The sequence below is a fragment of the Ochotona princeps genome, chromosome 1, assembly GCF_030435755.1.
Source record: "Ochotona princeps isolate mOchPri1 chromosome 1, mOchPri1.hap1, whole genome shotgun sequence".
Lineage (NCBI taxonomy): Eukaryota > Metazoa > Chordata > Mammalia > Lagomorpha > Ochotonidae > Ochotona > Ochotona princeps.
Genome location: NC_080832.1, coordinates 118,210,633 through 118,234,545, shown reverse-complemented (window position 1 = coordinate 118,234,545; position 23,913 = coordinate 118,210,633). Strand labels below are relative to the sequence as shown.

General features: G+C 38.7%; 2 protein-coding genes across 2 annotated transcripts; both read right to left on the bottom strand.

The window, feature by feature from the left end:
- Positions 1-2,710: 2,710 nt before the first annotated feature.
- LOC131481401 (olfactory receptor 2B6-like) lies at positions 2,711-3,670 on the bottom strand. The gene has a single exon (XM_058670163.1). It carries the CDS (start codon positions 3,668-3,670, stop codon positions 2,711-2,713), a length of 960 nt encoding a protein of 319 aa, XP_058526146.1.
- Positions 3,671-16,796: 13,126 nt separating this feature from the next.
- On the bottom strand, positions 16,797-17,748 carry LOC101524596 (olfactory receptor 2B11-like). Its single transcript, XM_058670151.1, has one exon. The coding sequence runs from the start codon at positions 17,733-17,735 to the stop codon at positions 16,797-16,799; it is 939 nt and encodes a 312-aa protein (XP_058526134.1). The 5' UTR covers positions 17,736-17,748.
- Between the last annotated feature and the right edge of the window lie 6,165 nt (positions 17,749-23,913).

Below are 23,913 nucleotides of genomic sequence, written 5' to 3'. Positions count from 1 at the left end.
TTATGGGACCAGTTAAACTCCAGAAAAGTATAAAATGTATTAATTTGTTTCAATAAACTTCACTTAATTTTATGACAAACTTTTAAATTTTAGATGTGAGGTCTACACTAAGTTAGAATTTTCAATTTTTTGTTATTTATTTCATTTTTATTTGAAAGACAGAGTTTCACAGTGAGAAAGAGACTGAAAGAGAGAGATCGAGAGAGCTCTTCCATTTGTTGATCACTCCCCAAATGGTCACAATAGCTAGAGTTCAGCTGATTTGAAGTCAGCAACCAGGAGCTGCTTCTTCTTGATGTTCCACATGGAGGCAGAGACCCAAAGATTTGAACCAGTTCTACTGTTCTCCTAAGTTATTATGAGCGAGGTTGATCAGAAATGGAGCAGCTGGGACTTGAACCGGTGCCCACATGGGATATGCTGCAAGTGGAGAGTGGAGGCTTAGCTTACTATGGCACAGTACTGGCCCCAGAACTTTTAATAATGCAAAGACTGAATTTCTTGTGCCTAGAACATTTGTATCAATGGAAAGGTACAAGTATTGGGTAATTAGATTGCTTTTTTAAAAAATGCGTTTTATTTATTTGAAATGCAGTGTTAAGGGCACAGGGAGAGAGAGCTTTTATCTACTGGTTTGCTTCACAAATGGTCACAATTCCAAGGGCTGGGTCAGGCCAAAGCCAGGAGCTAGATGTTTCATCTGGGTCTGTTACACAAGTGCAGCGATCCAAGAAATTGGATCATCTTGTGATGTTTCCCAGGAACTTTAACAAGGCACACATATGGAATGCCTGCATTGGAGATGGAGGCTTAACCCCTTAGCCACAATGCTGGCGTTTTATTTCAGAAACAAATTATATCTGCCTCATACTGACTTTTAAGTAGATCAATATTTGTATTGAAATGATTGCAGGTTGTGGTTTGTTATTAATATCACTTCATGTTGTTTCACTATTAAAGACTTATGATATTTAAAAACAATATTAAAATACATGATGTTCATCTAATTTATTTATTTTAATTTTTGATTACATCCTTTTAAAATAAAAAATTATAGACAATATTGAACAAATAATTTTACAATGCACTTTGAAAACTTACTTATTGGGCTTTGTGCATAGATGCCTATCAGCTATTTTGATTTGTTTTTTTTTTAAAGATTTATTATTTTTATTGGAAAGGCAGATATATATAGAGGAGGAGAGACAGAGAGGAAGATCTTCCATCCAATGATTCACTCCCCAAGTGAGCACAACGGCCGGTGCGTGCCGATCCAATGCCGGGAACCTGGAACCTCTTCCAGGTCTCCTACACGGGTGCAGGAACCCAAGGCTTTGGGCCATCCTCGACTGCTTTCCCAGGCCACAAGCAGGGAGCTGGATGGGAAGTGGAGCTGCCGGGGATTAGAACTGGTGCCCATATGGGATCCCAGGGCATTCAAGGAGAGGACTTTAGCCGCTAGGCCATGCTACCGGGTCCAGCTATATTGATTTGTATGTGCTAGGATCCCATAGAGGTGCTGGTTCATGTCCCGGCTGCTCTAAGCATCCAACTCCATTCTTACCGCCTGGGAAAGAGGTCATGGATGGCCCAAAATCTTAGGTTCATGCACAAACATGGGGGACTTGGAATAAGATCCAGGCTCCTGGTTATGGATCGCCTGAACTACAGCCATTGCAGCCACTTGGGAAGTAGACCAGCATATGGAAGATATTTCTCTCTGTAAATCCCCTTTCAAATGAAGAAAAAAACTTAAAAAAAAAAAAAAAACACTTTACGTATTACTTTAGAAGCAGAGAGACATAAACCCAGAGTTAGAAACAGAGGGAAAGAGTGAGTCAGCAAGAGACACTCCCATCAACTGAATCACTCCTCAAATGCCTGCAATGTCCCCAGGCTGAGGACAAACCTAACGGTTAGGCACTCTACACAGGTCTCCCACATGGGTGCAGTAGTAACTCAGTTACTTGGACCATCACCTCTACCCTACAGGGTCTGTATAAATATGAAGATAGAGTCATAGTCAGAGGCAGGAATTGAACCCAAGCACCCTGATATGGGCTGTAAGTGCATTAATGGGTATCAAAGAGGCTAATCCTACAAAATGTTTTTCCAAAGAAATGATAGCATCTGTATGAATTGAGGATGATAACTACATTATTCTTCAAAAGCATAGCGGGCTTCACACTGAGTATAGAGTGAAATTAGGATACTTACTGAGGTACAGGGCAAGTTGAAGAACGAGATAATGTTTCTCAGATGACACACTGTAGTTATGTTGTTGTATGCTGACAAATTTGAACTAATCAATTCATATCATGTATTTGCCACTTAATGTGTTTTCTGTTTCAGTGTGTGACAAACAGAAAGAAGCATTTTGATGTGCTTTTAAAAATCAGTGATCTCCAACTGAACTTGAACTATGGTTATGCAGCGGGGTGGAGGAACCCACCATGGGGGGAGGGTAGGGGGGAGAATCCCAGATTCTATGTAATTACAACACAATATAATTAATGAATAAATTTAATGAAAAAAATCAGTGATCATTTTGGTGAATATTAACTGAGTATAATCCTTACCTAACATGACTACAAGGAAAAATAAACATGAAATATTTTGTAAGAAGGATAAGTAGCTTGAAATTTGATCATACGTCAAGAATGATTTACTAGAGGAACCCATTCAAAGGTTCTCTATGGGTCAAATAATTTCATTTGATGTTTAAGAAGCATGACTTGGAACTGAAAATACTTCTCATTAGGTGTCCTAATGCTTCTTCTACATCCTTGTTCCTCAGGGTGTAGATGAAGGGATTTAGCGTTGGAGTCACTACTCCATAGAAGAGAGCCATGAACTTGGGCTGGTCCCTTGAGATGGTGGAGGGTGGTTGAAGGTACATGCTAATGCCTGGACCATAAAATAAGACAACAACAATGAGATGAGAGGAACATGTCCCAAAGGCTTTTTTTCGTCCTTCAGACTTAATCTTAAATATAGCACGTCCAATGTGAGCATAGGAAACAATGATGAAGCATATAGGAATAGCTGCCATAAAACTGCACGCCACAGTGAGTATCAGCTCATTAGCCCTCTTGTCACCACAGGCTGTTTTTATCAGAACTGGGATCTCACACAGCAAATGATCCAATGTATTGACACCACACAGGGGCAACTGTAGTGTGAGAGTGGCCTCTGAGACTGCATAGGTGATTCCACTGAGCCACACAATGGACGCTAACAGGATGCACATACGCCGATTCATGATGAGGGTGTAATGCAGAGGCCTACAGATGGCCACGTAGCGATCAAAGGACATAAGAGCTAAGAGCAGACTCTCAGTGCCTCCCATTATGCTGAAGATGTAAAGCTGAATCGCACAGCCCACGTAGCTGATTGTCTTCTTAGAGGTTCCCAGGTTGAACAGCATCTGAGGGACAAAGCTGGTGGTGTAACACATGTCCAAGAAGGAGAGGTTGGTGAGGAAGAAATACATGGGGCTGTGGAGCCGGGGGTCTAACCTGGACACCAGGATGATGGCGATGTTTCCCATCAAGGCCATGGGGTATGTGATGAGAAGAACAGTGAAGAGAGGGAGCTGGAGCCAAGGCTGGTCAGCAAAGCCGAGTAGAATAAACTCTTCCGGGTGGTGGCTTTCATTCATTGGTGCCATTGTGTTCAATTTTTTTTTCTCCCTATGGAACATAGTGGTAAAATGATGGAGTAATGAGAAGTAATAAAACAGTCCTTCATTGGTCATTAACAATGTCATTCAATAATTGAGTTAAATAATAAATGAGCTTCAAGTTCCCTGGCAATAAGGGAAATCCAAATTAAAACATCAATGAGATACCACCTAACGCCAGTAAGACTGGCCCACATGAAAAACACCAACAACACTGGTTGGCGAGGTTGCGGGGAAAAAGGAACCCTACTCCACTGCTGGTGGGGCTGCAGGCTGGTACAGCCTCTATGGAAATCAGTATGGAGAATATTCAAACAACTCAAAATCGACATACCGTATGACCCAGCTATAGCACTCCTAGGAATATATCCAGAACACTTGTTTTATGAGAAACCAACATGCACTCCTATGTTCATAGCAGCACAATCAGTAATTGCAAAAACATGGAAACAGCCAAAATGCCCATCAGCAGAGGATTGGATAAGAAAGCTATGGTTCATCTACTCCATGGAATACTACTCAGCTATTAAAAAAAACAAAATGCAGTTCTTTGTGGCCAAATGGGCCAAACTGGAAACCATAATGGTAAGGGAAATGAACCAATCCCAAAAGGTTAGATACCACATGTTTGCCTTAATTTAAGATGATATGATGTTAAGCATATCATGTTATGTTATGGATATTATGTCATTTTTAGTATATAAACTAAAATTGAACTGTGAATGGGGGGTCATAGAAAGTGGTTAAGAAATCGTATTTATTTTTAACATGTTGACTGCTCAATATCATGTCAATTAATTCCATAACGATGTTAATTGTTGCAGATGGTATATTAGTGCTTTTATTTGACCGGGAAGATACTCTGCTGACTCTGCCCTCAGACCAGAGAGGGTCTTCCCAATAAGTAGATGGACTTGTCTAGACTATGGGATGTTGGACTCTATGCTTGGCAAATTCTTGCAGGGAGGGAATTTCAACTAAACTTGAACTATGGTTATGCAGCGGGGTGGAGGAACCCACCATGGGGGGAGGGGGGGGAGAATCCCAGATTCTATGTAATTACAACACAATGTAATTAATGAATAAATTTAATAAAAAAAAGATGCATTATGAAATTGAAAAAAAATAATAAATGAGCTGGTATCAGATGATATTATTTTCCTTGATAGCACTACAAATTAAGGCCTGTTGCCTTTAGTAAGTAAATTCTGTGTTTGAATTTCCTATTCAGAATAATAAGCATGACAGTAAGTATCTATTTGTCCTAGTAAGTATTAAATGAAAAATAGAAGTGACTACATCTTAAAAAATCTACCATAATCTAGTTTAAACTTTGGCCTGTATCAAAGTGTGCTAAGGAGTCTGTTAGACTGTGAAACTGAATTCCACCGTGTAGCCTGACAGAGCAGGAGCAACGTAAGCTCTGTTCAGAATCAGTGCAAGCAGACGTCATTGAAATGTTGACAAGAGTTCCAATATTGAGTTGGTAATATTAGCAGAGAACGGCAGAGACAACCTGGATCTATGAGAGTAACGAATTATGAGAATAACTCAACTGCCAGTAGTTAGTGGAAGAAACATATTTGGGACAGTAAGATAATGTGTTGAAATGCATCTTCCTCAGCTATTTGGAACTAAATATGTGAATATTTGATTATAAGTTTGCATAGGTGTAATTGGATAGAGTCCAACTATTGAGGAGTATGTGTGTCTGTGTGCTTTTGAACTTTGACCATACTTCATCCTCGTTAAATTTTATTTAATTTTCCTGTATTGTAGGAATTTTCCTTTAGTAAGCTATTTTATTATCTTGTTCTACTTATTATATAGTTAACAATGACTCACCAATTGCATAGACACAAAAGCTCTTTAACTTCAGGTAGTTGCTGTCAAAAGGAAAGCCCAGAGACATCCTTAAATTCTTTGTTTTCCATCTGAAAGGCACATTAAAAAACAAAATAAAATCAGCTTGTGAAGCAAACAATTTTTGGAGAAAGATAAACAAAAACACTACTCTTTTCTTTTGATAATAAAGTATGTTTTATGAAATTCATAGTGTTTGCCAGATGTTGCATACTCTCATGGAAAGGTAAGATGGCACCCAGTGTGGAAAAATATGAGTTGCTCTGCCAAGCAATTAGTAGTATTAAGGTACCACAGTATGTTCTCAAGGTTACAAAGCCATTATAGTTTGCATATCATCTGTTTCATTGAACTTCAAAATTATTCTGAGAGGCCTGACACCAAGCTACTAAGAATGGGTGTGAAGTTTGGGCTTTAATGTGCTCATCTTACCTTAGGTCAGAATTTTTAATAACAAGAATAAAGTCATAATGTCACCAATCATTAATGAGCTCTGCATCAGATAGTATAAAGGAGTTTTTAAAAATTCATTTAATTGCTTAGTACTCTATTTTAAAGCTTGAAATAAAGGGAATATTACTATGTATATTTTAACATATGTTTAAAAATTTTTTTTAAAAGATGTATTTATTTCCTAGAAAGTCAAGGTCACAGAGAAGAAGTAGGAGATAAAGATCTTTCATGCATGGGTTCACTGCTCTGATGGTCACAACAGTTGAAGCCAGGAGCCAGGAGCTTGTTCCAGGCTCCCCTGATGGATAGTCAGGGGCCAAACCTTCGGACCATCTTCTACTGCTTTCCCAGGCCAGTAGCAAAGAGAAGGATTGAGGGTGGAGCAGCTGGGACACTATGTTACATCACTGTTCATAGATCATTCATTTGTGGAGTTTTCCAATAATGAAGGAGATTCTAAACACCAAAACAGTATTCATTTTCCTGAAGGAATTAGCAAAGTTTTGACAGTGTACACCGGAATTTCATGATTCCAATGAAAGCATCTGTGTTCTAGGAGTGTTTTTGAATGAGCAAAACAGCTTCAAGCCTCGCTGGAGCTTGACATTATTCAAAATGGGTACACTGAATTTAGACTTGTGTTTTTGCAGGTCTTTTTCTGCTGAAAATTCCATGTTGCAGATGACATATGAAATAAGTGTGATAAGATTTCATTGATTAAGATTGAATTCTGCAAAACTTACATCTACTCATGTTGTAATAATTGAATTATTGAAATTCTGTTGTTTGACATCTTTATATACATATTTTATATTTGTTTATTATAATTTACTCAAAATTTTTTTGTGTTTTATTTGAAGCTCCATGAGTTCTCCCATAACTAATTATATCTAATTGTAAGACAGTAATCTCTCCATTATGTGTTCAGTAATTTTATTAAATTTATATAATTTGTAATTTTGTTTATATTTTCACCTCCTTGGGTCTAGCTTTGTTTGTAAATGTAGATGACCACAAAGTCTCTTATTTCTTTGGATTTTCTGTTGGAGACACTGGAGAATTAATCCATGTGATTCAGTCTAAATGATTTACCCTTGAAATGCATTTAATCTATTAAATTTAATCTATCAGATTGCTCATCCTTTCCCTGTAATTCTCATATTTCTATTTTTTTTGTGGTTCTTGGAGTCCATCTGTCTTTTGGATCTTCTGCTTTCAATACTTTTGCATCACTCTTTGACTGCAAAGGGAGCTATTTACACGCAAAATTTTAAACTCACTTTGATAGTGTGCAACATTTTATTCCTGTTGATCTCTGCTTTGTAGCTACACTTTCTCATTCTAGCTCATCTTATCCTCACTTCACTTTATTCATACACAGTCTTTAGTTATTTTGTAATTACGTCTTTTTTAGAGTTAGCAATAATAAAAGAACAAAAACTGAAACATTATTTTTATCTGATACCAAGCTTCTTGGAAGCAAATGAAAACGTGAGCAAATAAATCTGTGTAATTTTGGCCATATGCTATGAAATAATTCATGTGATATATCCCATGATTCAATAAAAATTTCACACTTAACTCTTTAATTTCTCTTGGGTATCATGTTATATTAAAATTTTAATTAAAATTTAATTAAAATGTTTGACATTTTGGTGTAAGCGAATGAGAAAAAGATTAATTGCAATGAGAAACCAAGTTGTTTGTTGAACAATTGAATTAAATGTTTTAACAGATTTGAAAGGTTACTTGAAATGACATTCTCTGCTTTTCATATAACAGCTACCAAGATGTGCACACACACACACAAACACACACGTCTTTCCTGATAATTCTAAATCTTTAAACACAAGTATCTTTTTGCTTACCTTATTTTGCTAAACATGTATCAACAGAAAGGAATCCTGAGTGAATGTGGCTGAATCCTTCAAACATTCAGAGAAGGAAAGTGGAACTGCATTACAGAGATGAGTACAGTACCTATGAATTAGCATCAGAATTCTTAGTTTTTCAGTTGACACTGAATGGACAACTTCAGGATAACAAAAAGACAATCAACCCATGGAACAGGGAAACAGCAGCAGAAATGTGAAGAAGACTGCACATGTATTTGTATGCTGTTGTTAAAAAAAACCTTGGGTATTGTTTTCAAATAAGTCATTAATTTTTATACTAGAGAAATTTCCTTGGGGGCATACATAATTCTCTATGGAAATGCTTCCAGTGTGTAATTAGTTACCTGCTGGACTGAATGTGGAGCAACTCTTTTGTTGTGCTCAAAATGAACTAATTTAATTTAATTATTTTTTGTAGATATTACACATTATGTTTATTGGGTGGTTATAGTAACTAGAATATATTTCATGAAGAAAAAGGGAGTTCTAATCTTCCAATCAAAAAGTAATGTTGAAGCAAAGCAAATATTGATTATTCAGGTTTAGTTATATATGTACTGAAAAGTAATACTACAACCCTTAAATATGTACAATTATTATCAATTGAAAATTTAAAAATGTTAAAGACATATAAAATTGTGCCTATTTATGGCATGTTGAGATGCTACAATACATGTATTCATCATGTAATACCATACTAGTATAGAGATATGTCTCCTTTAATTAACATTTTTTTGTAGTGAAAACATTCTAAATTATATCTCCTAGTTTTTAATATTTGTTTATTTGACCTCTTTAATTGAATTTAATTTTTATTTTTTCTTCTATTTCATTAAAAATTGTATTGAAAAGGGCTATTTACAGAGAGGAGAGACAGAAAGAAAGATATTCCATCTACTGGTTCACTCCTTGATTGGCTGCAATGCCCGGTGCTGAGCTGATCTGAAGCCAGGACCCAGAGGTTCTTCTAGGTCTCCTACATGGGTGCAGGATCCCAAGCCTTTTGGTGATCCGCTACTGCTTTCCTAGGCCACAGGCAGAGAGCTGGATAGGAAGTGGAGCAGCTGGGGCATGGATTGGCTCCCCTATGAGATGCTGGTACATGCAAGGTAAAGATTTTAGCCACTGAACTATAGCACCATTCTCATGTATTACTTAATTTTTGATAGTGCACATATATGACAAGATTGACCGTCAAATAGGGTGAGGAGGTTCAAGGTATGGGGGAAGGTGTGGGACAAATGCTTCTGATTTTTCTTTTGTGTGTGTGTGTGTTTTGATCATCATGCAGCAATTATAATAAATTAAATATTGGTTCAAATACATATAAACAGATGTGTATCAGAAATATAATCCTGAGTGAAAACATAAAAACATCTTCACATTTTAAATTTATTATTTAGTCTTTTTATGTTTCTTTTTTCTGTTTTTTCTTTTTTTTATTGTTTTTTGATACAGTTGTTTGGCACTGTGGTCTCCCCCTCTTCTTCCCCAAGCCTTCTTCTCTCCCCTCTGTTCTCCCCGCCAGTCTCACAAAGGGTATCTTTTGTGAACTTTCCAAAGCTCATCATGCTGCCACTGGAATGTCTCCCAGCCATGTAGGAGACTGTCAGACATTTCGTTATGAGTTCATTCTTATATCCCAGAGCCCTAATGAAGGTAAAATGAGGACTAAATCTTCATTATTTATGGGCAGTACCAATAGCAGTGATAAAACTGACATTGACATCTCAGGTAATTATAAACAAAATCAACCTCTTATGGATGGTTGGGTAATGAATTACATCAAAAGATCTTATTACAGAAGGTACAAGTATAAAGTGACATTGAGTAAGACTGATATATAATATCCCTAGGTTTGACATCATATTATCTTATATTAGAGCAAACATACGGTATCTGACCTTTTGGAATTGGCTCATTTCCCTTAGCATAATGGTCTCTAGTTTGGTCCATTTGGTCACAAACAATTGTATTTCTCTCTCTCTCTTTTTTTAAATAGGTGAGTAGTATTCCATAGTGTAGATGAGCCAGTTTCTTTATCCAGTCCTCTGTTAATGGGCATTTAGGTTGTTTACTTTGTTTTTCTGATTGTTGATTGTGCTGCAGTGAACATTGGGGTGCATGTTGCTTTGCTGTGTAACGAGTCTTTTGGATATATTCCTAGAAGTGATATTGCTGGGTCATATCGTAGGTGGATTTTGAATTGCCTAAATGTTTTCCATACTGACTTTCATAGTGAATGCACCAGCCTGCAATCCCAACAGTAAGTGGAGTAGGGTTCCTTTATCCTTGCAACCAGACCTGTGTACTGGTGAGTAGTGTCCAATACCAACTACCCAGCTCAGGTCTCCTACATGGGTGGGTACACTGGTCTGACCCAAAAGGGTGCTCTGGTTTTCCTCCTCCAAACCATCTGGTCTTAGCCCTTTTGTTTACCTGCAAGTGCAGTAACCTAGTTGGTATAATTTCCCCACAAGTCATTCCTCACCTGTAACATACTTGTTCAGTGGTCTTCCCTCCAACACTTCCCCATATCGCCTTGCTGGAGTAATCCACTGCCCCATGCCTGCAAGCATGCAGGTCTCCAATCCCAATCATCTGGTTGTGTGGTGTGCGGGTCTGAGGCCCTCCCACTTGCCCAGGGCCCATGTATACCTGCATGTGTGTTCCCAGACCCCATTTGTTATAATGTCAGTGTGCCAGAATGCTGGTATCTACCCTCCCCCCAAATATCTAACTTAAAAATATAGAATAGGCAACTCTGCTGGCACACTGGTATAGTTAACACACATTTGGCATTAATCAGGCCCAGAATGCCTGCCAGATATTAACAACTTTTCTCGAAACACTGGATGTTTAACTAGGTACTGGTTAAACCAGGCATTTCCCCTACAGCTGGGGCTTCTAGTTTTTTGAAGGATAAAATATGCTATATTGATGTTATGGCTGTTCACTCTATGTGCAATAGAACACCAGGACTTACTTCTATCTACCTTGAAGAATTTTTGAATGATAAAATAATATTTGAAATATAAAATGTACAAACATTTGCTAGATCATGTTAGCATGACCCCATTCTTATATACATCTCCTTTTTCATGATCTTCCCCAGTCAGTGATACACTCCTATATAATCCTATTAAATGTTATCTTTTAATCACTTGATCCTGGAAAATACCTAAGTCTTCTTTTTTGTGTTCATCATATTATTAGCTTTCTTGGCTTTTGCATAAGTGTTACTGGTCAATCCCAGTGGGTTCTTTCTTCAGCTTAGTGTAGAAATAAAAAGTTGGGAATCAGTTGCAGACAAAGAAGTTTGATTTGTGAAGTGACTAAGTCCATGTGGAAACAAAAGCGAAGGGGACAGCGCTTCCCAAGTGAGAGCTGGTACATGGGGTGCTTCTTGAAAGCGGTAGAGACACCAGGGTTCAGGAAATTACTGTGTGTTAAAGGGTTCCCAGACTCCCCTTTGTTTTGGTGCGAACCTGTGGGGAAGACATTTCTCATGGGTGGTCTCTCAACTCATTACATAGTGGCAGGGCAATTCTTGTGCTGCCTAATTGAAAGAGTGATTTTTTGGCCACCTGGTGAGGCACAAAAAGTGGCCTTTCTGAAAGTTGTCATATATCACTGCCATAGGGCAGCTCCAGCCGAGGTCAGAACTTGGGAAGGGTGCGTGAATCGGAGGGAATGAAGACAAGAGACGTGGACCTCTACGACATGATGCTTATAATGAATAACTTACAAAAAGCTGCCTTCTTTATTTATACAGAAATCATCACAAGCTTTTGCACAACATCCAATCGTTCCATTTTTACTTTGTGGTTAAGAGAATACAACCCTAAAACATTATTATTATTATTATTATTATTATTATTATTATTATTATACTTCAAAGAAAAGATTTTCAACAAACCATTGTTCATTCAAACCTGCAGTCACCCTGCTGAAGCCAGGAACTCCTGGTTGGCAACACATGCAGTTACATAGTGACAAGTGGTTTACTTATACCCAAAACCAATTTTCACTAAACCTAAACTAATGTTACTTAAAATATTAAGAATACATAGTTAAAAAGAAAGTTCATAAGTGAAAGGAATTTATAAAGGCAAAGATCATAGATTGTTAATTAATCTTATAATCAGTCATATACTAATTACAATCACTTTTACTTAGTACTGATTCAGTTGTTTTTTGTGCTTTTGCTAAAGAGCAGTGAAAAGGATAATGGCAACGCAACCTTCTATGAACAGAGGGCCTCTACAAGAAACTTCTTTTTGTCTCTTTAATCTGTGTTTTTTTTCCTCTAAATACAAGTGCCAATGTAAGGTAGATGTTTTAGACAATTTTTCTTTGGGGGTTTACATTTGTCTCCCTTTAGAAGATGCCCCATATACTTTCTGCTTTCCGTGGTGAGAAACCAAATGCATCATTTCATGGTTGCAACATTTTGAGGCTGCACAGTAAACAAACTCTTTGTACCTCCATGATTGCCATCTGTTCCAAGATATTACCAAGCCATCTCTTAGGGAAAACATTACTTATATTAGGGCAAGCTCCAGGACAAACGTGGGCACATAGCAGGATGTTTGGGGACATTGAGGGCTCAGTTTGTACTAGTGTATGCTTTTAGCTGTATATTATTGCATTAAGTTGCTAAAGACGCTTTTATCATAAAGTGGTTGATCAGTTTGAGTGGATATACCGGTTACAGGAATAATTTCACATTTACAGTTAAACAATAACATCCTCAGGATAATTCTATGAAATATTAGAGAGGTGATAGAATGTCCATACAATGGGGTGAGGCAGCAATGAGGTGATTAGAGACATCATGCCTGGCCTTACCACACAGCCAGAAATTTATCGTAGCCTTGCTAACCAAGGGGCTGTGCTCTCTCTACACACCCTCACTCCATCTTTTCCAACTGCTTGTCTTCCCGCATATCACATTCTATGTTATGATTCATTTTAGGGAAGAATTTAAAGAGCTGGAAAGTTGGACATTTGTTTAACAATGTAATCAATCAATCAATAAACAAAAAGGTAAATACAGAAAAGTTAAGGAAATGGAAATATTCCTGTACCAGGTCTTTGAAGGAGTTTATCCTTGCCCAGCCAAGAGACGTTTGTGAGGATGGTCAAAACGGCTCTGACCAGCTCTAACATTTATCTATGAAGTTGTTTTTTTGAAGTTGTTTTTTAGACCTTTTTTTTTTTCCAAAAATTTCTTCATTTATTATTCTCAGTCACCATTACTCCCTGGTATTGCTTCTAGGAATTGGAATTTTATATATCATAGTTTGAAAATTGAATATTTATTAGTCATGAAGGGCATTTATTGAATCACAGTCATGATTCATGGGACTGTGGAGCCAGGGATCTAACCTGGACACCAGGATGATGGCGATGCTTCCCACCAAGGCCATGGGGTATGTGACGAGAACAGTGAAGGGAGATTCATGAATCATCTAAAAATTGTTAAAAATTGTTTGAATATGTGAATGCTTCCTTCACTGTCCTTACCAGTAGAGTTAAGAGGGCTTTCTATCTTTCCTTTTCTTTCTTAAGACTCAGTTGCTTAGAAAAAATGAAAAATTATCTTTGATCACCAAACTTGCAAAAGCAATCAGAATTATTCATGCTTTGAATGAAAAAATAAATATGAAGGAGATAAAATGCAAAGTAATCTAGGAAACTGAAGCATTTCAAAGAACAATGTTTTACTTTCAACCATCATCTGCTGCTTACTTCTTCAGAGTTTCTGCAAAGTTAATTGAATACTGGGATGTACTAAACATAATATTCCAGAAATATGATGAAGTAGATTAAATAAGATATTTCTATGAATTTTCCCTGTCTCTGTTCTAGGTAATTTTTAAGTTGTGATTTTTTTTCTGTATAATTTTTAGGAAACCTTTGTGGAATAAATAATCATACATACCTAGTAGGCAGCATGTATGAGGAGATAGAAGGAGTTGTAGTTAGGAAGGCAGGTAGGGTCTTGGCCACTTTCTGAGAGAAAGAAAAACTGAATGTGAATCTGTTTCTTACAAAATCCACTAGGTACCCACAGGAGCTCATTTCTCCAAAGTAGGTAAATGCCTTTACTAGCATAATGAACCAAGCTCAAACACCCTCAAGTGACAAAGAAGGCACCTGGCTCTGGGCCCAAGTTTTGAAACCCCTTAAAAAAAGTGCTGAATGCCAGCAGCTAACCGTGATGACTGGTGAGATAGAGCAGTGCCCCAGAGCGTGCCCCGCATAATCCTCCCTCAGGAGCACTCTCCTGTGCCGCGCAGTCTCTACTCTGTCTTTCTCACTTCCACTGTTCTCACTCTCCCTGCAGGAGTCTTTCACTCTTCACCATCATGGAAAAAATTCAGTTAGGCTCTAACACCAGAACTGCATTACATACTTTTTCTATTCAAGAACAGAGAATAGTTTAAGAAGAACAATTTTACACAGTTGGTGTAAGCTTTTCCTTTGCTATAAATATGGTGGATTTTTCCACTAAAACAAAAAATTTGTATTTCTCAGTATGTAATACTGTTACACCAATGACATCTCCAATAAAAATAATGGAAATGCTATTTAGTATCATTGAATTTTTATTCCCATAGGGCCATATGGGTATGTCTGCACATTAATATTTTTTTCTAATAATCAGCTAGTACTCAATAGAAAGAAAACTGTTGTTTGGCTTATAATCTTTCCAAACTAAGTCATTCCAAGTTCAGCAGTCTGGACCAGCAGCAGGCAATTTGTTATTTTTCCCAGTGAATCTGATCCCAGTTAATTCTTTGCTTGAGGTCTCATACAATCATCTTTCTGATAATTGCCACAATAATCGTTACAATGGGAGGTGTTTCAAAATTTCAAAGGACTTCTTCTATCTGTTATTTCTTAATCACACCATATTATTTTGGATTATTATAGTATCAGTTCAACTTCAGATATTATAAAATTTGTTATTTTGCTTTCATAAATTTTATTAAATTTTATGACAAAATTTTAAGTTTTAGATATGAATTCTAAATTAAGTTGTAGAGCTTTCAACTTTTTTTGTGTGTAAGACAGAGCTACACAGAGAGAAGGAGAGATTGCAAGAGATTTTCCATTCCCAAATGGCCACAATAGCCAGGTATAACTGATCTGAAGCCAGGGGCCAGGAGCTTGTTCTGATCTCCCACATGAATGCAAAGTCCCAAAGCTGTCTTCCACTCCTTTCCTAGACCACAAGCAGGGAGATGGGAAGAAAAATGGAGCAGCCAGGACACAAACCAGCACCCACATGAGATCCTGGCATATAGAAGGTGAAAATTTTAGCCAGTAGGCTATCATACTTGGCCCAGAACTTCCAACTTCCAACTTTAAACAATACACTCTTTGAACTTCATGCATATCAAAAATTTCTATCAATGAAAAGGTACATATGTGGGGAAATCAAGTTGTTTTTTTCCAAGTTGCATTTTCATTTCTTTTTTTTTTTTTGTTACTGATTTGCAAGGTAGAAATTCTCTCTCCCTCCCTCCCTCTCTCTCTCTCTCTCTCTCTCTCTCTCTCTCTCTCTCTCTCTCTCTCTCTCTCTCTCACACACATACACACACACAGGCAGAGACAAGACATCTTTTAACTATTGGTTTATTTCCCAAATGGCCACAACTATGAGGGCTGGACCAGGCCAAAGCCAGGAGCGGAGCCAGGAGCTTCATCCTGGTCTGCCATACAAGACAGGGAACCAAGTACTTAGACCATCTTTCGATGTTTTCCAGGAACATTAGCAAGGTATCCATATGAATGTCGGAATTGGAGATGGAGGCTTGACCCCTTAGGCAATAATGCTGGCTTTTCATTACAGAAACAAATTATATCTTTCCCATATTGATTTTTGAACAGATCCAATATTTACATAAAAATGATTGCAGGTTGTGGTCATTATTAACATCACTGCCTGTTCTTTCCCTGTTAAAAGACTTAAAATATTTAAAAACAATGTTTAAAGGAATGATTTTTGTCTTTTTAATCTATTTTACTATTTAATGATGTCCTTCAAAAGCAAAAAAACCCCATATAAATATACAAGAAACACTTTTACAATGGACTTTTAAACTTACTGATATTTGAAGCAGAGAGATATAGACACAGAGCAAGCAACAGAGGGAGAGAGCAGGCAGCATGAGATGCTACCAGATCTCCTCAAATGCCTGAAATGTCCCTAGGCTGAGTTCTAAGCTAGGAGTTGGTCACTCAAACCAGGTATCCAATCTGGGTGCAAGAGTAACCCAGCTACTTGGACCATCACCTCTACCCACCAGGGTCTGCATAAATATGAAGATAGAGCCAGAGGCAGAGGCAGGAATTGAACCAGAGCGCCATGATATGGGAAGCCAGTATCTTAATGAGTATTCAAGCTGCTAATCCATTTTCAAAGAAACAATAGCATATGCATGAATTAAGGATGATCAATTCATTATTCTTCAAAAGCTTGGTGGGCTTCATACTGCGTTCACAGTGAAACTAGGATGCTTATACTGAGGTACAGGTTAAGGTAAAGAGCGAGACAGTGTTTCGCAGATGCTGCTAATAGAATCATGCTGTAATGCTGTTGTATGCTGACAAATGTGAATTCATATCATATATGTGCCACTTAATGTAGTTTTATATTAGCAAGAGTCAAACAAAAAGAAGTATTTTAATGTACTTTTAAAACTCATTGATACTTTTGGTGAATATTAACTGAGTATAATCCTTGCCTGACACGACTTAAAGAAAAAAAATATGAAATATTTTCAAACAAGGATAAGTAGCATGAAATTCACTCTAGTAATGAATTACTAGAAAAACTCACCAGAGGCTTCTCTAACACTCAAATAATTTCTTTTCAAATTTAAGAACTATCACGTGAAATTGAAAATACTTCTCATTAGGTTTACTAATGCTTCTTTGACATCCTTATTTCTAAGTGCATAGATGAAGGGATTGAGTGTCGGAGTCACCACTCCATAGAAGAGAGCCATGAACTTGGGCTGATCCCTTGAGATGGAAGAAGGAGGCTGAAGGTACATGCTAATGCCTGGACCATAAAACAGCAGAACGACAATGAGATGAGAGGAACATGTCCCAAAGGCCTTTTTCCTTCCCTCAGAAGATTTAATCTTAAATATAGCATGTGCAATATGAGCATAGGATGCAAGAATTAAGCAGAAAGGAACAGCTACCATAAAAATGCACACGATAGAGAGTGTGAGTTCATTAGCCGCCTTGTCACCACAGGCTGTCTTGATCAGAACTGGGATCTCACACAGCAAGTGATCCAGTACATTGCCACCACAAAGAGGCAGCTGTAATGTAACAGTGACTTCTGAGACTGCATAGGTGATTCCACTGAGCCACACAATGGACACTAACAGGATGCACATACGCCGATTCATGATGAGGGTGTAGTGCAGAGGCCTACAGATGGCCACGTAGCGATCAAAAGACATAAGAGCTAAGAGCAGACACTCGGTGCCTGCCATGGTGTGGAATAAATAAAGCTGAATAACACAGCCCACATAGCTGATTGTCTTCTTAGAGGTTCCCAGGTTGAACAGCATCTGAGGGACAATGCTGGTGGTGTAACACATGTCCAAGAAGGAGAGGTTGGTGAGGAAGAAATACATGGGGCTGTGGAGCCGCGGGTCTAACCTGGACACCAGGATGATGGCGATGTTTCCCAGCAAGGCCATGGGGTATGTGATGAGAAGAACAGTGAAGAGAGGGAGCTGGAGCCAAGGTCGGTCAGCAAAGCCGAGTAGAATGAACTCTTGAGGGAGGCTTTCATTCATTGGTGCCATTATGCTCAATTTTTTTGCCTTAATCAAAGAAAGTCACAAAATGATGTAGTGGTCTTGCTTTGTAGTCTAGATGCCAAAGTCCTGGCCTAGAATGTGCTGGGATCCCATATTGATACTGGAATAATGCTAGTGGTCCTGTCTCCCCTCCAGCTCCTGCTGGTGGCCTGGGAAAGCAGTTGAGGAAGGCCCAAAGATGTGTGATCCTGCACTTGCTTGGGAGACCTGGAAAAGGCTCTTGGCTTCCTGCTTCAAATTTGTTCAGCTCCAGTCATTGCACCCAGCTGGGGAGTGAATCAGCAGACAGAAGATCTTCCTCTATGTTTCTCCTCTCTATGTATCTGACTTTGCAAGAAAAAATAAGAAAAGTGAAAAAAAAACATGATGGGTTTGTACTGCAATAAAGTATAATTAGGCACTAGCCATTGATAGTGCCATTCAGAACTGAGTTAAATAATATAAAGTATCTGGTATTCGATGATTATATTTTCTGAGTTGACTCTGTAAATGAAAGCCTTCCACAAGGAAAATCTGAATCTGAATTTCCTCTTCAAAAGAGAAAGTATGACCACAACTATCTGTCTCACTTCTAATGATTACTAAAGGCAAAGTAGAAGTGGCTATGCTTGGAAAACACTGAAGTAGCATTGTTTTAACCTTATCTTGTGTAAAAAATTTCTAGGTAGGCTGTTGTGTTTCCTGACAGAGTAGGGGCAGCATTGGTCTCTGGAGTTGGATGTTTCCTTGTGAGAATCATTGCCAAGCAGACATTACTCAATGGCTAGCAAGAGTTCAAATATGAGACGGTGAGATACTAGAACACGTCAGAGAAGACCTGCATATATGGAGAACCGTCATTAACTCCTAGTGGGTGAATGGTCATTTCTGGATAGTAAGAAAATGGGTTTAGATAAACATTTCTTAGCTATTTGTGATTCAATAAAACATGTGACTATTTAGCATCAATTTCAGTAGGTATAAATGGAAAGAGTTCAGCTACTGACAAGTTTCTCATTGTTCCAAGCTGTTGTTGTTGTGTGTCTGAGTACTTTTGAACTTTGATCACCTGTTCTTTGTTAAATTCTGTTTGACTTTGCCTATATCGTAGGTATTTTCCTTTTGCAAACTACTTTATCATCCTGTTCTGTTGTAAGATACTGAATAGTTAAGAAAGACTCACTGGTTGCATAGGCACAAATATATTTTTACCTTCATGGAATTGCTGTCGGGAGGAAAGCCAAGAGACAACCACAAATACTTTTTTTTTTTTTAAATGTGAAAGGCACATACAAACAAAAGCAAATCGACTGGTGAAGTAAAGCACTGTTTGAGAAAGTGAACAAATAACTCTTATCCTTAGATAGTGAGGTATGTTGAATGAAATCCACAGTCTTTGCAAGACGGTGCATATTCATATGGAAAGGTCAGATGGCATCCCAGTGGGGGAAAATATGAGTTTCTCTGCCAAACAACTAGTAGTATAAAAGCACTACGTTGTATTTTTAAGGCTACAAAGCAAGCATAGTTTTCACATTGACAGCTTAATTAAAACCTCAAAGTCATTCTGTGAGGTTGTGACACAAAGCTACAAAAAAGGAGAACTTGAATATTGTCCTTCAGTTATAGTGATCTTTGCTCAGAAATTTGTAATAACAAGAATAAAGTAATACTGAGTTCTGTGTCAGGTAATATAAAGGATTTTTAAATGTTTTGAAACACTTAGTATTCTATTGGGAACATTATTGAAAAGGAAATGGTTGATATTTTACATATATATTTGAAGGTCAGGGTCACAGAGATGTAGGAGGAAACAAAGGTCTTTCCATGCCCTGATGGTCACAACAGTTGAAGTCTGGAGCAAGGGGCTTCTCCCAGGTGTCCCAGGTGTGTGGTAGGGACCCAAGCATTCGGGCTATCTGCTGCTGTTTTCCAAAGCCATTAGCAAGAAGCTAGATCAGAAGTGGAGCAGCTGGGACACAACGCCACAGCACCATTCCAAGATCATTCATTTCTGGAGTTTTCCAATAGTGAAGGGGATTCTATACACCATAACGTAATTGATTTTCCTGAAGGAATTCGCAAAGTTTTGAGAGTATACACCAGAATTTCATGATTCCAATGAAAGCATCTGAGTGCTAGGAGTGTTTTCTGAATGAGCAGAACAACTCTAAGCCTCACTGGAGCTTGACAGTATTCAAAATGGGTACACTGAATTTAGACTTGTGTTTTTGCAGGTCATTTTCTGCTGAAAATTCCATGTTGCAGATGACATATGAAATAAGTGTGAGTTAAATTAATCAATTAAAATTGTATTCTGCAAAACTTCCACGTACTCATGTTCAAACAATTGAATTAATGAAATTTTGTTGTTTATTTGTTTGATGTCTTTATGTTTCCATTTTATATTGGTCTATTCTAAAGTATTCAGTTTTTTTCAGGTTTAATTGATGCTCCATGAGTGCTCCCATAACTATTTCTAAGACACTAATCTCTCCATTATTTGTACAGTAATTTTTTTATAATGCCACCTTACTAATTATAGTTTGTCAATGTTGATCAACTTAGTCTCTTTATTTCTTTGGATTTCCCTTGGGACTATTGGAGAATTAATCAATGTGTTTCAATCTTTGTGATTTACCCTGGAATTGTAATTAATCTGTTTAATAATATCCTTAGATGGCTCATCCTTTCCCCGTAACTTTCTTTTCTTTTCTTTCCTTTTCTTTTCTTTTCTTTTCTTTTCTTTTCTTTTCTTTTCTTTTCTTTTCTTTTCTTTCTTTCTTTCTTTCTCTCTCTCTCTTTCTCTTTCTCTCTCTCTCTCTTTCTTTCTTTTTTTTTGGTCATTGGACTCCATCTGTCTTTTGGATTTTCTAATTACAATACTTTCACTGTCACTGTTTCACTGCAAAGGAATCTACTTACACACAAAATTTCAAACTCACTTTAATGGTGTGCAACATTTTATTCTTCTTGACATATCCTTTGTAGCTATACCTTCTCATTCTAATTCATCTTATGCACACTTCCTTTTCATCATACAGAATCTTTTAGGTATATCTAACTATCTATCTATCTATCTATCTACCTATCTATCTATCTATCTATAGATTTAGCGATCATAAAAGAACAAACTAGGTTTTTGAATGAAAACACATGAGCACATTAATCTGTGTCATTTTAACCATATGCTTCATGTAATGTATCCATATGATTCAAGGAAAATATCACAGTTAACTATTTAGTATCTGTTGAACATAGTTTTAATTGACATCTAAATGTCTGATTTAAGCCAATGAGAAGAAGGTAAATGCCATGAGAAACCTAGTTTCCTGTTGAACAATTGAATTAGATGTTTTGACAGATTTGAAAGGTTATTTGAAATGACATTCTCTGCTTTTCATACGTGTAACAGCTACCAAAATCTCTGTGCATGTGCACACAACACACACACCAGACACCACACACACACAGAGGCACACACACACACAGGCACACCACACACACACAAAGTGTCCACTACGACCACCACTCCTCTTTTCTGATAATTCTAAATCTTTAAACACAAGTATCTTTTTGCTTACCTTATTTTGATAAACATGTATCAACAGAAAGGAATCCTGAGTGAATGTGGCTGAATCCTTCAAACATTCAGAGAAGGAAAGTGGAACTGCATTACAGAGATGAGTACAGTACCTATGAATTAGCATCAGAATTCTTAGTTTTTCAGTTGACACTGAATGGACAACTTCAGGATAACAAAAAGACAATCAACCCAGGGTATAGGAAAACAGCAGTAGAAATGTGAAGAAAACTGCACATATATTTGTATGCTGTTGTTAGGAAAAAAAACCCCTTGGGTATTGTTTTCAAATAAGTCATTAATTTTTATACTAGAGAAATTTCCTTGGGGGCATACATAACTCTCTATGGAAATACTGCCACTGTATGTGCAGCAACCTACCAAACTGAATGTGGAGCAAGACTTTTTTAAAAAATATTTTATTATATTTTTGACTATCTTTACATAGTTAATTAAAGTTAAAAGGTTCAAGGGCTATAGGGAAGTGGGTAAGACTATTATTTCCGTATTGTTTCCTTCATGTTTAAAGGGGGGTATTAAAGGAGAAGGCCCACCCAATTTCCCACCCTCCCCAGGTCCCTAATGTAGGACATTCTCCAAGGTTCTTACTCAAGTGGTTTTGATAGTTCACCAGTTATGAATCGCTGCCATTCTTGCCACTCAAGTACTATGAGGTCTTTGAAGAATCCACTGGTTGACACAGCCCATCATAGAGTCTCTGTTTGCGCCGTATTTCGCTGCCAACATATAGCTGAGGTGGTTGATTGACCTGTTCTGTCTTCTGTCTTTTCTTGGTTAGGGTTCTGAGTCCAGCATTTCGATTGGGGAGATCTCCAAAGAAACTGTCTGAGGTGTTCTCCGACCAGATTCTTGTATGTACTAGCAAGTACAGGCCTGGCACAGTCCATGACCACAATCAGCTGGTGGTTGCAATTGCTGGGTTGGTTCTGTTTTCAGCCCCGACTTCCACTGGAACCAATGGTTCTTCACAGCACATACTTGGCCCTCGCATAAACCAGTGGGAGCTGCAACCCAGTTAGAGAGACCCACAATAACCCACACCAAGCCCGCCCCTACCCTGGTTTGCCAGTATATGTAGCAGTAGTCCAGTCTGTCCCACACCACATTCGGTTCTCATACATGTCAATGTGTATTAAAGCTTTGTTCCCTCTAACCAGTTCCACTATGCAGCCCACACAGATGCTGTTGGATGTCTGTCTAGCCACCCCAGCCCCTTTCCTAGTTTTCATGCCCTCCCATGGAAGTGGTAACCCAAGAGGGAGGAGCCCACTCTTTCCCTCCCAGGCATCTCCCACTCCCAGATTGTGCACTCTCCAGGTGGTTCTGTGGTTTAACTTGACAGAAATAGACCCCAGTGCCAGCTTCTGCCAGCTGATGCTGTGGCCAAGTCCAAACAACCCTCACCCACTCTAATTTTGTTTGCACCAGTAGGAATAATCAGCCCAGCCTAGCTTTTCCCTGATCTAGTCCACATGAGGCACAACGTGTTGTCGTCCTACTTAGTGTGGTCTGCCCCCATCCCAGCTCATGCTCTCCAGTGGGAGTAGCTGTCCAGCAAGAAAATCCCCCATATTCCCCCTGCTGGCTCCGCCCCCTCCATTCCTGGTTCTCACACATGCTGGATGGGCGCTGTGGTCACATCTAGTACAGGTAACCTCACCTTGGCATTCCGTATTGTGCACTAGTTTTGTTGCAACCGAACCCGGCTCGACCCACACTCTGTTCTGGTGCTTGGATTTGCCAGTGGATGATGTGAACTGATTCAGCCTGGTCTTCCCCTTATCCATGCCAAGTGTATGCCAGTGGGTAACTTTCCATGGCCTCTTCTGGGCTGTTTCCTATCATGTTTCTTCTGCGTACCTGCTGAGTCTGTGTCCTGCCAGAGGAGTTGCCCAGGTTCCTCCATCAGAACCTCTCCCAGTCCCAGATTTTGTGCATTCCAGGGGTTGCATGAGCCAGCCCTACTCAGTTCACCTCCAGTCCTAGCAGGAACAGTGGCTTTTCCTGACTGGGCTTCAACCCAAACTGGTCCTTGCTGTTGGATGTTTCAGCCTAGCCATGGCTCGGCCATACCCACATATGGCTCACACATGGCTCAGTAGGGGTTGAGACGTAGTCTAGTCCATCCCACATCTACCCTTGTCCTCCAGGATACCAGAGGGTGTTGGAGTCTGGCCTGGCTCGGTGCATCCAATCCCAGTCCACACTTGTGCCAAGGGAGACTACAACTGTTTCCTGATCAGATTGCCGCCACCATTCCAGCCCACATGCCCCTTGGTGGGAACCTCAACCCAGCTAGGGTTGTCCCGTTAGCTCCCCAACCAGGCCTGTTCCCAGCTGTAGATCATGCGCATGCCAGTGGTTGCTCTGACTCAGCTTGGCTCAGCCTCTCACCTGTCCCGACCTCTGCCTTAGACACTGTGGCTTAGCGTTCTTGGCTCACGCAGACCAATAGGTACATGAGCCTAGCTCGGCATGACCTGTGCTCCATCCTGGTCTCTAGTTTTGCATGTGGGCTAAGGTTAGCTCAGTCCGGAGCAAGACTTTTCTGATGCATTCAAAATAAACTCATTTAAATTC

Bases quoted from the DNA above. Each gene is read 5' to 3' on its own strand.
- LOC131481401 (XM_058670163.1), bottom strand. From the start codon at position 3,670: ATGGCACCAATGAATGAAAGCCACCACCCGGAAGAGTTTATTCTACTC.
- LOC101524596 (XM_058670151.1), bottom strand. From the start codon at position 17,735: ATGGCACCAATGAATGAAAGCCTCCCTCAAGAGTTCATTCTACTCGGC.